The following is a 15,204-nucleotide window of genomic DNA, read 5'->3' on the forward strand; positions in this document are numbered from 1 at the left end:
CAACCCTCAGTGTCGCGCCCGTACCGGACCGGGACCGGCAACGGGATCGCAACCCTCGGTGTTGCGCCCGTACCTCACTCAGCCAGTGAGCGGCCGGTCTGTATGTGGGATCCGAACCCTCGGCGGGAGCGCCACCACACTCCCAAGTGGCGCACTGTAGCAGTGCACCACCGGGCCGGCCCAACAGTTCTTTTTTTCTTTTTCTTTTTTTTTTTTTTAGCACTTTAAATATATTAGTCTACTACCTTCTGGCCTCCGAAGTTTCTGATGAGAAATCTTCTGATAATCTTATTGAGGCTCTCTTGAATGTGAGAAGTCACTTCTTTCTTGCTGCTTTCAAGATTCTCTCTTTGTCTTTTGACAGTTTGATTATAATGTGGCTCGTTGTGGGTCTCATCCTACTTGGAGTTTGTTGAACTTCTTGGATGTAATATACTTCTTGGATGTTTTGAAAGTTTGTGGAAAAATAGAATGAAAAGATAATGAATCTTTCCACGAGCTTTTTGAATCACACTCTTATTCGTGACTTTCATTAAATTTGGGAGGTTTTCAGCCATTATTTCTTCAAATATTCTCTCTGCCCCTTTCTCACCTTTTTCTGGAACTTACACAATACATATATTGGCCCACCTGATGGTGTCCCACAGCTCCCTTGCTCTCTGTTTACTTTTCTTTAATCTTTTTTCTTTCTGTACCTTAGACTCAGTAATTTCCATTGTCCTGTCTTCAAGTTTGCTGATTCATTCTTCTGCCTGCTTAAAGCTGCCTTGAATCCCTGTGGTGGATTTTTTGATTAAGTGATTGTACTTTTCAGTTCCAAAATTTTTTTGGTTTCTTTTTAGGATTTTTGTCTCTTCATTGATATTTTGGTTTGTTCATACATTGTTTTCTTGACTTTCTCCACATCTTTCTTTCTTGACCACCTGTAAGACAGTTGTCTTTGTCTATTAGAGGGGCTGTCTGGTTAGCTCACTTGGTTAGATTGTGGTGCTGATAACACCAAGGTCAAGTGTTCAGATCCCCTTACTGTCCAGCTGCCAAAAAAAAAGTCTTTGTTTATTAGATCTGACATCAAGTCTTTTTCAGGTATAGTTTCTATTGATCTGTTTTTTTTTTTTCCTTCAAATGGGTCATCCTTTCTTGTTTCTTTGTATTTTTTTTTTTAATTTTTTTTTTGGTAAAAAATAGGATATTTGACTCTAATAATGTGGTAACTCTAAAGATCAGATTTTCTTCTATCTCCAGGATTTGCTGGTTTTCATTTTTGTTTTTTTTGTTTTTTTTTTTTTTGATGGTTGTTCAGCTGTCTATGTGCTGAGGATCAGATTGAAGTATGAACTTAAGGTCTTCTCAGGTCTTTTCTGAGCCTGCACATTTCTCTGGGTATGCATGGTGGCTCTCTAATTTCCCCTGTATATATGGTTGTTTTTGAATGTCCTTGTCATTAATGTCTGGCTCCCAAAAGGGGAAGAGAGAAAAATGAAGGTGGAAAATAACAACAATGAGGGGAGATACAAGAGTGACCGCTTGCCTTTTTGTCTACCTCTGTCATTAGAGGCAGCAATGAGCACTCAGAGCACACATCCCCAATAACTGGAGGACAGGGTACTTTTTGCCCACCCTGACTCCTGCAAGCTGTTCTCAAGCTGCTCTAGGAACAAATACATAGCTACCTGCCATGGGGCCGAGGTGGGGGACAGATAGCTGCTATGTGCTAAGATCTGCAATTGGCCAAAACTAACTGCGATTTATAGTTCAAGCTTTCAATTGTTTCCAGATTTCCAAAATAGTTAGGTCGGACAGACTTTCCCAGTGCAGTTGCTGTCTAGGTGGGGAGACAGATTCCTGGTACTTCCTGTTCTGCCATCTTCCCAGAATCTTCCCTGATCCAGGTTCATTCTTGGCTCTCCCACATTCTAGCAGTGTGAACCTCAATCTCCTCATCTATAAAATATGTAAAACGTTTGCTTCATGATTTTTGGAAGATGAAATAAGGTAGCATACATCCAGGACTTAGTGTAGTACTTAGCATGCAATAAAGATTATGTTGCTCTCTAGTTTATTTTGATACTCAGTGATTCTCTAGTTTTGACCAGTCAGAATCTCATTATGTGCCATAATATCATTTTGATGTCAAATGCTAGTGAAGTGCTAGTCAAATACTATGTCTATAATTTGATGAATGGACCCTGGTAACAGTGCTGTTTGTTTGATTGTCATGAATTAAACAAAAAATCCTATAGGTTTCCAAGGTCTGATGAATATATACGACCATACATAATAAGGATATTATAAGTATACTAGCTTACTTAAATATTTTTATGATATATTTATCTATAGAATGTTTATATTTTGAAGAAGAAGGAAATATATTAAGAAGTTAAAAGTGCTTTTCTTGGAGCCATTTCTTACTTTCCCAAAGAATGGTCTAAACCCTTGGAGAAGAAAGACAAAAAGGGTAGTCTTTTAACAAAAAGAAAAGTGAAAACCAAAATACATTTACATGAAAACCATAGCCTATTCTAGACAGTGTAACAGTAGGCCTCCACCTGTTGCAAGGATTTCTGGAGTATGTTATGATATGAGACTCTATTTGTATCATTCCCTAAATGATAGTGTTGACTTGCCCCCTAGGGTTTCAGGTCTGAGGGTAACTAAATGTTGGATTTGAAGTGGCAGTGGGACTAGACGTCCACAGAAAGAATGGTGATGTGTAAATAGCAGTCATTTAGCTGAGACATTTTAAAAAGGTGATTCCATGAGCAATATTTACACATCCCCTTTTTCTTCTGTTTGGCATTTATGCTTAATAGACATGGAATATTTGTGTCTTGAGTTGCTTTGGAATGTACCATAAACAAATCTTGTCATGAATTAGCACTTTTCGGTGTCCCCTAAAATTAGCACTTTGTAACCAAGCCAAAGTGTGTGACACTGTGCTAGAGCTAACTAGCCCAGAATTCATCTGGGCCTTGGAACTTTCCTACTTAGATCCTGGCACAGAGGAATTAATTTATTGCATTCCTTGGATTTTACTACAAGGTCCATGAGGGTAGGTTTAACCAAAATGAGTTTCATGTCACTTGTCAGAGTAAATAGATGGTGAGGAAGGAGGAGGAGAGAAAGTTGAGAGACAACATCAGTAACTTGTTGACCTGTGATGGTGATTGACGATTGCAAGTATTATCAAAAAGACATTGACAGTACTTAAAATTTCTATTTAGACCCATATTAATGAAGTGATCACTGTATTATAACTTTAAAAAAACCTTTATTGGAGCTGGCCAGTTAGCTCAGTTGGTTAGAGCCACGGTGTCAATAACACCAAGGTCAAAGGGTTCGGATCCCTGTACTGACCAGCCACCAAAAAAAAAAAAACTTTATTGGTATGTGTAAATTATGAAAATAATGTTTGGGGCTGGCCCGTGGCTCACTTAGGAGAGTGCAGTTCTGATAACAGCAAGGCCATGGGTTCGGATCCCTACATAGGGATGGCCGGTGAGCTCACTTGGGAGAGCGTGGTGCTGACAACACCAAGTCAAGGGTTAAGATCCCCTTACCAGTCATCTTAAAAAAAAAAAAAATGTTTGTTGTAAAAAAATTAAAGTAATGCAGAACTATATAAAGTCACTTTCACCTGCCTATTCAAGTGTCTATGCACACAGTATTGGAATTTGTGTGTGTGTGTGACAAAAATAGGATCTTATAATATTATACATGAGGCTTTTTTACCTGATAAATCTCGATCATCTTTTCTTATTGGTACACGGAGATCTATCTCATTCTTTTAAAAAATTCTATATAATACTTCATAGTATTGATATACTATATATTATTAGATTATTTCTCTATTGATAGACATTTAGGTTGTTTCCAGATTTTTGCCTTTATAAACAGTGCTGCAGAGAATAGGCTTATACATAGATTTTGAGGCATCTTTTCCCACATTTCTAGAAGATGCTTAAAAGTAGAATTGCTAGGGTTTGCATATTTAAAATTTTTATATATTCAAAGTACCCTCCCCAAAAGTTTGTTGTAGTAATTTATCTTCATACTGACAGTATATAAGGTCTCTTCTTGACACTCTTACTGGCAATTGACAATATCACCTAAAAAAAATTTTTTTTAGTCACTCTGACAAGCAGTTTATTTCATTATTTTAATTTGTGCTTGATAATTCATGAGACAAGTCTTTTCATATGTATTTTTACTTGAGCTGCTTTCATGAGTTGTTGGCCATATTCATGTCAAAACCTCTACTGGTTTGCTTTTCTTAATTATTAACCCCTTTGTTTGCAAAATATATTGAAGATATTATATCCTATTTGTTTGCCTCTTAACTTGGATTATGGTGCCTTTTGCTTGATAGAAAAGTTTAGTGTTCATGGCACTGAATTTTTTTTTTTTTTATGACTTCTGTGTCTTATCTTATGCTTAGGAAGATCCCTTTAACCTGAAGATTTTTTTAAAAGGTGGTCTCTCCCAGTACTTTTATAGTTTGTGTATAGATTTTTAATCCATCTAAAGTTTATTATTATATATAATGTGAAGTTTTTTCCAAGTAGTTAGTGATATCCCAAATACTCATTTTCAATAGAAACACAGGATCTTCTTGGATTTAATGCTTTGTTCTATTCATTTGTCTAATCCTTTGCTGTACACTTTCAATTACTGTAATTTTTTTATACGAGGGCCCTAAAAGTCCCTTATCACCACATTATTTAGTATTGCCGCTAAAATACTCTTGTAGAATGCTTTATAGTTATTAAAACACTTTGACATGTGCCATTTTATTTGATTTTTAGGCCAAATCTGAAAAACTTTTAGGGCAGAGAAGATATTGCTATTCATTTGAATATTCTCTAGATTAAGAATTCTGGAGGCCCCAGCTCAGTCGCCAGTATAGGGGCCAGTTAGTCCTCACAGCCACCTTTTCTGAATCCCATGCTATTGACAGGGACAGAAACTGAGGTCCAGAGAAACCAGTGACTCAGTGACTACTCTTTTTGGGGGGAAATTATTAAGTGAGGTAGAAATACTGTTATCCATAGTTCCTCCTGTTTGTGAGTGTAGTTCATGTTGAAGACTTACATTGTGGGGTTTAATGTTTGCAGAATTCCTGATCTAGCAACCTTGCACAATATGGTTTATTCTCTCTCTCTTGAGCTAATGTACTAGAGACAACTCATTAAGTTAATCCTAAAATTTGAAGAACAAACATGCCATAGGAGTTAGGGAACTAACATCATTTAAATGCCGTTGCATGGAAGACTTCATCTAAGTACTTTGGTCATTGCACTTGGTCTGCTCAGTGATCCGTGAGCATTCCCATTGAAAGCTAGGAGAGGTTAAATAATTTGCCCAGGGTCATACAACGAGTATGTGAAAGAGTGACTCTGTATCCTGTTAGTGTATTTTCTGATTTTTTTTTTTCCTTTTTGTCTCTTTTCGTGACCGGCAACGGATCGCAACCCTCAGTGTCGCGCCCGTACCGGACCAGGACTGGCCAAGGGATCGCAACCCTCGGCGTTGCTCCCGCACCTCGCTCAGCCAGTGAGCGGCCGGTCTGTATGTGGGATCCGAACCCTCGGCAGGAGCGCCACCGCGCTTCCCAAGCGGCGCACTATAGCAGTGCGCCACCGGGCCGGCCCTGTATTTTCTGATTTTGACACACATTATACACATTATGATTTGGGGCTTTGTGACTTTTAAGCACACTTGAAGTGAATTAAAATGAAAATATTTCTCCTCTGTTCTTTTAAGGCTGCGCAGATATAAAGTTCTAGGGAGTAGTAACTCCGACTCAGACCTTTTCTCCCGCCTGGCTCAAATTCTTCAAAATGGATCTCAGAAACCCTGGAGCACTATTCAATGCAAGAGTCCAGGATCTCCTCACAATCCCAAAACACCACCCAAGAGTCCAGTTGTACCTCGCAGGAGTCCCAGTGCCTCCCCTCGAAGCTCGTCCTTGCCTCGCACGTCTAGTTCCTCACCATCTAGGGCTGGACGGCCCCACCATGACCAGAGGAGTTCATCCCCACATCTGGGGAGAAGCAAGTCACCTCCCAGCCACTCAGGTTCGTCCTCCTCCAAGAGGTCCTGCCAACAGGAGCATTGCAAATCCAGCAAGAATGGCCTGAAGGGATCCAGCAGCCTCCACCACCACTCTGCCAGTACTAAAATGCCCCCAGGAAAGAGTAAGCCAGCCAGTAAACTCAGCAGATAGGAGCTGGGCTGCATCTCTGAGAAAGGTGTGAGATCCTCCTCCTAAACCTGATGCATGTGTGTTCCTGTACTGTCTATTTAAAAAATCATTGTTAATCTTCTCTTGCAAAAGAAAGTAACATGATCAATTATTTATAAGAAGACATAAATATATGATAAGGAATTACCTAAGGCAGGCAGCAAGCAGAGCAAGAATCAATGCCTTTGTATAGGAAGGGACAATCCAGCAAAATCCAAGGGGGAGAAACTCATTAAATGAGCTCTCATTTTTCGCTGTCTTTGAATCCCTATTTTTGTCTACAAAAGAGTAGAGAATGGGAGACAGAATGGAATTTTAAGGGATTTTGCCTAATTTTTCAAACCTCTACTCAAAGATTATATAGCAAAAGTGAAACTTCTTTGATATTTTCATTCAAAACTCCCCAACCTTGGAGATTCATTGCTCACGTATTAGAGTATGTAAGAAGTCTGTTGTCAGGGAACCAGTACCCGTGTATGTTTCGCTTGTGTGTTTATTCAGTGTAATGAGAATTCATACCTTTACTTTGCCTCATTCCTAATACTCTCCGTGGATTTCATTCACATTTTTTCACCTGATCTGATCTCTTCTCTTTTAACAATACATTCTAATTGGCATTTAGCAGCACGTGCTAAGAATTTCAAATCCAATTACCCTTTTAAAAAAATTCTCCTAATATATTTTCTTCTTTTTCTTTTTCTTTTTTTATTTTTAAATATTTTTCTTTAGAGCAACATTTCTTAACCTAGTATATTTTTATTATGAAAAGTTACTGAGAAACTTAGGTAAAGGAAAGAAAAGTCTGACTAGAGCTACTTTGCAGGCTTTAGTATTTAGAGAGAGAGGAACTGTGTGTGGAGTAATATCCTTTAAGATAAAATAACCCTTTTTCTCCTTGTTAAGTTTCCTCCTTTGTTGGAGGAAAATTGACCATAGTAGACTGCTTCCTTAAGTCTTCTAGGTACCAACTATTTCTAACATCAACCTCTAAGATGATACCAGAGAAGCACAATGCTTTAGAATGTGACTATATGCTTTTAGAGATTTAGAAAGAAAAATAGAAAGAAATTAGGTATGGTATTGAGGCTAATAATTCTCAGACTTTGTATTTTATATATTTAGCCAACAAGGAATGAATATCTGGGAAAATTAATTTAGGCTAAATATTTTTATTTTAATGTTTTATTACCTGCTTCTATGCTTTGGTTCAGTATTTGGGCTTCTTGGCCTGATTTCCATGTAATCTCAATTTCTGAAGATATAAAGAGGATCATATTTGTCCTAATCTCACTCTTCTGCTAACAAGAATCAGGCAAAATTAAAGTATACCAGACTTTTAAAATAGGCTCTTCTGTATTCTCTAGATGTTTTGGTGTTGTAAAGACCTTATTAAGGTCAGGTAAATTGTTCTGCTTGCTGTTGAAATTTGCCTTCTAGCAAACATCTGTGCTTTCTTTTTGATCTTGTGTTTGCTGCCAAACCTTAATATGGTTAAATTGGAAAACAAAAAAAGAAAGAAATGTATTTTCTCAGTCAAGTGAAGATATTCTAATGCTGCATCAAAGCTGCCCTGAAGCTGCACCGAACTTACCTTGTTTTCTTTATCTGTGTTGAGTTTTTTAAAAAACAAACTCAAAACACCGTTGAGGCATATAAGGTCTTCTATGAGAAATGTAGCATACTATGGACTCTTAATTTCTCTCCAGTTTCAAGCACTACAGAGGAACGCAATAGATAAGACATATTTGCTGTTTACCTAAAGCAACTGTAATATAGGAAGACTGATCCGTCTGTATTATATTGTATAAATAGTTGCTATAACACTACTTGCATGTGTTCATGGTAAATTATATAAATATTTATAAATATAGAGAGAGACATATGCTTATATAAACTCATTCTTTCTCATTCTCCATTTGTAATTTCAAGATCTCAGATGGTGAAGTTCCTTTTCTATTGTGTGCCTCACATACACTTGGGCCTTGCCTATCTTCAGCGTCTGAAAATACGTTTTTGGCATGTGACATCTCAGATTCTGCTTGCCTTCCCTATTATGCAAGGGTTGGCAGTCTTTAACAAGCCAAGATAGGTTATTTAATTTTCACTTACAAAAGATTTAATAGGGGGAAAATTACTGGGACATGCTTGTAACACTGGTTCAAAGATTTGTCATGTTTATTACATAGTTCTGTCCTTATGGTTAGGGTGGATAACTGGGATGATAATAATGGGTCTGACATAGATTGTTTTTTAAAATGTTTCTTTAAAATTGCCATTCTACTTTCCTCTTTTCACCACACTTTTTGGGGTTGGGGGTGAGGGTATAATTAAGAAATTATCCTTTTTCTGTCATATTAGCTAAATTGTGCTAAAAGTAGCCCACTTTAAATCCTGGTCCCTTTAGTCAGAAACGTGCTAGTAGTAACCACTGGAAAAACTGATGAGGCTACAACTGTGGTATGTGTGTATTTTATTTCTTATTGGCATTTCTCTGCTGGCAGTCAAAACTGACAGTGATGGCAACTGAATGTTTTCTCTTTGTTCCTTCTGTTTTTCTCCCAACCTTTTCACTGTGTCACCCTCTTTTCTAAATGGCATTGACAAACTCATCAAGATCCACAACAGCCTTGTTACATAAGAATATTTTATTTTGCATGCAAAGGAAAGAGTTAACCAAAGATGTTTCTGCTCTGATACTTTCAGAAGAAAACAGACTAATTATATCTTATGTATCAGTAGGTCCCCTTATAAGTACTGTCCTGTATAGAGATTTACTTTACGGTTTTTAAAAGTATAGTTTGTGATTATCTTAGATGTTAGATATCTCTCAGGCTAAAAACACAAGTTGGCAGCCCTGAGCAAGCACTGTTAGCACAAGGATTTTTGTTTTTGTTTTATTTTAAAGTATGATACAGACAAAAAGGTTTTTTTGGGGTTTTATTTTTTATTTATTTTTGGGTTTTTTTAGTGATGGCATATTCCAGATTTCAGTGATATAGATCATCCAAGTTTGGTTATTCTCCCTAAGATGAGGGACATGGCCAATTGTAGTGTGGGGCAGAAGTTAAAATTATCTTGCGAAAATCACCCTCCTGGTTTCCTCTATCACAACAGAATGGCTAGTTACCTCGTCACACTTGCACTTGCCCTCCCTTGTCTAGTCCCTGGAATTACTTGGGTGGAGGAGAAGACAGAATTAGCAGAGCTCAATTCCTTTAGGTAGCATTCTTCCTGAATGAGGCTGCCAAATCTCCAGGGTCTACGGATTGTTCGAAATATTAAAATCCCATAGTAATCTCATAGCTTAAAGGCGTTCAACATATAGTGAACAAAGATGGAAAATTGGGTAATACTAAATTTAATCTTAAAACACAGATTATAAATATCCTTGACTATTAAGTCTTAGGCAGGTAGGCAGGTGCTCTCATTCTCAACTCTGGCATGCAAGCTGGCCTTGCTGACAGAGACATAGGTACATTTACTGTCTTTTGGTTTTGTTTTTTTCTTTGGTGGCTGACGAGTACGGATTTACTGTCTTTTAAGTTGCATGTTGTCAAGTGAACTCTTTTTTGTAAAAGTTGCCAAGTTAATCAAGTCCTAAATAAGTAACAAAATGGTCTTTGAGATCCACTGTAGTTGTTATCCACCTTATATTATTTACTTTAAAATTCTAGATGAATCTCGGCTGCTTACTAATTGAGCATTCTAGATAGGCAGTATCTCTTGCTGTTTAGCTTCTAGCCACCATGGGAACTTGAGGTTTTTCAGTAGTGATCAGAGATTTCTTTCAGACCACAGATTTTTATGCGAATGTTTCTATGGTTGCATTCAAACTACAAGGAGAAAGTATACATTGGTGCATGTTTTATGGTACATTGGTACCAGATACAGATAGTTAAAACCATAATTAGTTTTTCTGTACCCAATAGCTTTGAATTAAAAACAAATGCTTTTTCCCCAAGAGCAGACAATTCTACATTCCTAATTAGCATTAGGAATAGGTGAGAAGAGAAAAAGGCTCCAGAATTCAGAATTTAGTGACTTAGGAAAAAAAAAAAATGCATCTTATTCTGGCTATTTGGAAATGTTTATTTGTAGCTAAGTCTAGAGTTAATCTTGGAGATCAAAATTTTCATATTTTAAAAACTTTTTTCATCCCTTTATATATATCAAAACAAAGCATATGTTAGAGAACTGTTTCTTCTGTCATGTTCATTTATTTTGGAATTAAGTTGTTTGCATTCACTCTTTTAAAATCTGCCCATTTCTGTTTATGTGCCTTTAGCACAGATGTGTTGGAACTTTGGCTAGGGAGAGATGCTTTATAAAGGCACCTGTATCACTGAGGAGATGGAATGGTTTACAGCAACTTCACTGTTTAACTTTCTTGAGTTTGGTTCTGTAGACAATGTATTAGTAGAATAGCTACTTGTCTATGATTTAATACAAAAAGTATTGCAGGATTAAGGCATGTAACTACTATGGTAGTCCTTACTTGTCCACATGTACCCAAATTCAGAAACCACAGGGGCATAATTAGACCTTAACTTAGAGAGGGGAACTCTAGGCAGTTCCAATTCTCAGACCATATGGGAGGATGTAGTGTATGAGAAACCCCAGGTGGTAGTTGGGATATCCCACTTCTGTGTCCTCACACAGTAAAACTGGTGTGTAACTTGAGGATGTGGAAGAAGAGTGGAAACTCATCATGTCATTGGGTATTCTCAATATTTTGGCTGTCTTTCCGGAACTATGAGAAATTTAACCCAGGTGGTCTCAGGAACCTTCAGAATCTGTTGCCCAACATTGTTATGGAGAATTGCGAGAGATAATATATGGGGAATTCCTATAGTTTTTACATAACTCTAGGACACGGGACAAGGATCCCTATCCATTTAAAGGGAAATTTGGATGTCACACACCTCAATCCCTGAGAAATCCCTGGCTGGACATGGAATGATGACATTTAAAGTCTTGGCCAATCAAGACATTTTCTAATTCAGTTGTGATTATTATCTGTCTTTAAAATGTGTAAGCTTAGGGTCGGCCCGTGGCTCACTTGGGAGAGTGTGGTACTGATAACATCAAGGCCACAGGTTTGGATCCCTATGTAGGCATGGCCGGTTGGCTCACTTCGGAGAGCGTGGTGCTGACAACACCAAGTCAAGGTTTAAGATCCCCTTACTGGGCTGGCCTGTGGCTCACTTGGGAGAGTGTGGTACTGATAACATCAAGGCCACAGGTTTGGATCCCTATGTAGGCATGGCCGGTTGGCTCACTTCGGAGAGCGTGGTGCTGACAACACCAAGTCAAGGTTTAAGATCCCCTTACTGGGCTGGCCTGTGGCTCACTTGGGAGAGTGTGGTGGTGATAACACCAAGGCCATGGGTTCAGATCCCTATATAGGGATGGCCAGTCAGCTCACTTCGGAGAGAGTGGTGCTGTCAACACCAAGTCATGGGTTAAGATCCCCTTACCGGTCATCTTTTAATAATAAAAAAAAAAAAAAAAAAAAAAAAAAAAAGATCCCCTTACTGGTCATCTTTAAAAAAAAATAAAATGTGCAAGCTTGATGATTAATTATTACCCTTGAGCAAATTTGGATCAGAAAATTAAAGTATGTGACAAGATCAGGATGACCTTGAGATTTCACACAATCTCATGACACTGAATAGCAAAGAACTAACATTTACTCGATAATGATTTGAGTATTTCCTTAGACTTTGCTGGACCCTTGGTCCTAAGGAGACACGTAAAGGAAGTGAATTCTTTACTTTCATTGCCCCATGCAACTTAACAGGTTTCTTCCTCTAATTGGAAGTGATAGGGTGACCACAGTATGTACACTGGTGATGCTGACCATGTCTCCCAGATACCCTGGGCCAGGATAAGGCAGGACTGTGAGTCCACGAGACTATGGAATTTGCTGGTGACATAATTTTATACTAACAATGGATAGGAATTTTACCTTTCTTTTTAGTAGTTTAATATTGTTTCATATTGTGTGTGTAAATGTTCACTCGCCTAATTAAAAACATTGAATAAACCAAGTTTTTATATAGAGTACCCTTGCCATATGAAGCATTTTTCTTCTTAATAATATATAGTTTAAATCCTTGAAAATTCATTTCACCCACCATACCTGGACTCTGTCTAGGTGTTACTCACCTCAAGGGGTAAGCAAGGCTAACAGAGCTTGAATGTGATTTATTTTAGGGAGCTACTCAGGGAGGGGAAATCCCTTGGGACTTTTTCCAAAATAGTTTTCTTTTTAAATTATTCACCAGATAGGTAAATTAGTTCACTAAGGTAAAATTTAAAAAATGCAAAAATAGGAAGATAAAGGAAATAAAATACTGGGCCACTCAGGGCTTTGAAATTGGATTGAGTAAAGAACAGATCAGTTGACCCAGGCTTGAGCCCTCCCTCACTTCTCTTTGATACACACTTCTTGGGCCCCCCGCCCCCGACTCTTTCCCTAAAATAGCCAGTGCTTATTTCACTGTGCCATTTACTTAAAAGTTCCCAGATTTTAGGAAAAAAGGGAGTGGGAGATCATCTAGTTTTGAATTAGATACACATCTTGAAAGTTACAAGCAATTGGCAGCTGTTAAATGAGATTCAGCCACAAACCAGAATTCTCTTATTGAACAAGTCCAATGAGTTAGATTAGAGGACTTTAATAATTCCATTGTCTTTCCCCCTTTTCTCGTCACAAAATCAGAGACATGAGAAACTCCAAAGGTATTGTATATTGTGTCCTTTTCCTCTCCAAGCAGCTCCCTTTATATGTTTTGGCTCAGGCAACCAAGGACACAGAGTATTAGCAGAAACATGGAATGCTTTTGTATAGGCCATGTGTACATAAAAGTAATTATTTATTTAATTTTCCCATTTGTATCATATTAAAGCTTTGTACAGTGTTTTAAGTTCTGTTTTAAAATTATTTTGTATTTTATTTTTATAATCTAGTAATAAAATATTCATTCCGCATGCAAACTCTAGTTCTATTTGTGTGATGGTTTGGATTTCAAAAGTGGGAAATATAATTTTTCAAATTTAGTAAAGTTATTTAATGCACCAGAGGTTTCAAGATCAACTGGAAGCAGAAAGTGTTATTGTAAATGCAATACTACATCCAGAAGTGACCTAGAAAAAGAAGCCCTGGCCTGAATAGAAACCAGGTGCTCATTGTTCCTGCAGGTGAAAACCAGGGTTTAGGGATATGAGGAGATGGTTCTCCCATGATAAAATTAAAAGCTCTCTTTCAGTCTGTCATTTTCTCTCTGGTTGGAAGTACTTTTTTCTTCTCCACAGCAAACATCCCTTGTACCACTAGAGGGATTCCTGCCGCCCACCTCCCTGCAGGGTATGACCTTACTTTGATCCAGAGGAACTCTCAGCAGGCAAGCGCTGCTTACCCCTTCGGGTTTGGATTGACCTGCTATGTTACTTGCCATCTATTTTTCTGGGCCTGGATTTCCTTTCTTGATTTCTCACTGAGCAGCAACATCCAAAATGCTGTCTCTCAAGTTTTTCAAAATAAGGGCGATTAAGAAATAATTCAGGGCCACCCCGTGGCGCACTCGGGAGAGTCCACTCCCGCCGCGGGTTGGGATCCTATATAGGACTGGCCAGTGTGCTCACTGGCTGAGCGCGGTGCGGGCGACACCACACCAAGGGTTGCGATCCCCTTACCGGTCACGAAAAAGACAAAAAAAATTCAGGCTCCCAGAAGCTAATCATGAAAATGTCTATTGACTCAGCTCCAAAGTAGTTGAACTAGTAACTTGATGTAAACCCAAGATTACAAATGTTTAAAGGAGGGCCGGCCTGTGGCTCACTCGGTAGAGTGCGGTGCTGATAACACCAAGGCCACGGGTTCGGATCCTATATAGGGATGGCCGGTTTGCTCACTGGCTGAGCGTGGTGCTGACAACACCAAGCCAAGGGTTGAGATCCCCTTACCGGTCATCTTTTTTAAAAAAAAAAAAAAAACAAAAAACAAATGTTTAAAGGAGAAAATAAAGCTACAGACAAGCATTCTGTGTGCTGCATGGCCCGAGGCACTTCAAGGGTTGTGGCCTGGGGATTATAAAAAGCCTCCCAGCAAGAATTCTGTCCTAGATGGTCAATCAGTGGATGATGAGAGCTGGAAAGCCGGTGAGTACGGTTTGGCCAAGGGACTGAAAAATTAGCCTTTGAGAAAGACAAGGTCAAAATGAGGGGTCAGGTTAACTTCTTTAGGGTGGTGATGGCTGAATCCAAAAAACCTTAACTCTTGAAAGAAAGAATGTGCTGATCGCAGAAGACGTAGGCTGGTGTGTCTCTGGAGAATTCTTCACCTTTTCTGTCCGGCCGTTCTCCTGGGCACTCGGTGTCCCCAGAGCTGCGTCCGTCCCACAGTGGCCCCAGTGCCAGCTCGAGTCCCGGCGGGTCGCCACTCTGGCCAGGGCAGCCGGGGCAGGGCCTCACAGGGAGCTCGCCGTGCGGTGGATCGCGCGCAGCACCCAGAGTTCGGAGGTAACAGCGCCGACACGCCCCCAAGCCTGACCCGCACCTGCTTCCCGCGGTAGATACCAGCCCTCCAGTGCCCTCCCTCTAGGGTGTCTGGCTGCCATCCCGGGCCGAGTGCCCTCCAACTGGGCGCCGCTGCCCGGGCCGCCCACCTTGGCGCACCCTGCGGCCCCGGCTGCTCGAGGCCCCTGACTGGCAGCTGACCCTCTGGCCCCTCGACGTCTGCTTCCTCAGGATAACCCCGGCGAGGCGGCCACGCTGAACTCACTCCAGCCACTGCGGAAGGAATTCGTGCCGTTCCTGCTGAACTTCCTGAGGGAGCAGAGCAGCCGCGTCCTACCGCAGGGTCCCCCAACACCCGCCAAAGCCCCGGGCGCCTCGGCTGCCTTGCCAGGGAGGCCGGGGGGCCCGCCGCGGGGCGGCCGCGGGGTGCGCAGCCAGCT

The 15,204-nt window shown here is 39.8% G+C and overlaps 2 protein-coding genes across 2 annotated transcripts in view; both read left to right on the top strand.

The window, feature by feature from the left end:
* Positions 1-6,913, top strand: part of TTBK2 (tau tubulin kinase 2) — a 105,149-nt gene extending 98,236 nt beyond the window's left edge. The window contains exon 13 of the mRNA XM_008587607.1: positions 5,764-6,913. Within this exon, the coding sequence (XP_008585829.1) occupies positions 5,764-6,226 (463 nt within the window). The 3' untranslated portion in view covers positions 6,227-6,913. The remainder of the gene's footprint in view (positions 1-5,763) is intronic.
* Positions 6,914-14,371: 7,458 nt separating this feature from the next.
* The window catches only part of CDAN1 (codanin 1), a 16,058-nt gene continuing 15,225 nt past the window's right edge, over positions 14,372-15,204 (top strand). Inside the window, exons 1-2 of the mRNA XM_008587608.1 lie at positions 14,372-14,407; positions 14,996-15,190. Of these exons, the coding sequence (XP_008585830.1) occupies positions 14,372-14,407; positions 14,996-15,190 (231 nt within the window). The remainder of the gene's footprint in view (positions 14,408-14,995; positions 15,191-15,204) is intronic.

This window comes from Galeopterus variegatus, unplaced genomic scaffold (assembly GCF_000696425.1).
Source record: "Galeopterus variegatus unplaced genomic scaffold, G_variegatus-3.0.2 Scaffold4465, whole genome shotgun sequence".
NCBI lineage: Eukaryota > Metazoa > Chordata > Mammalia > Dermoptera > Cynocephalidae > Galeopterus > Galeopterus variegatus.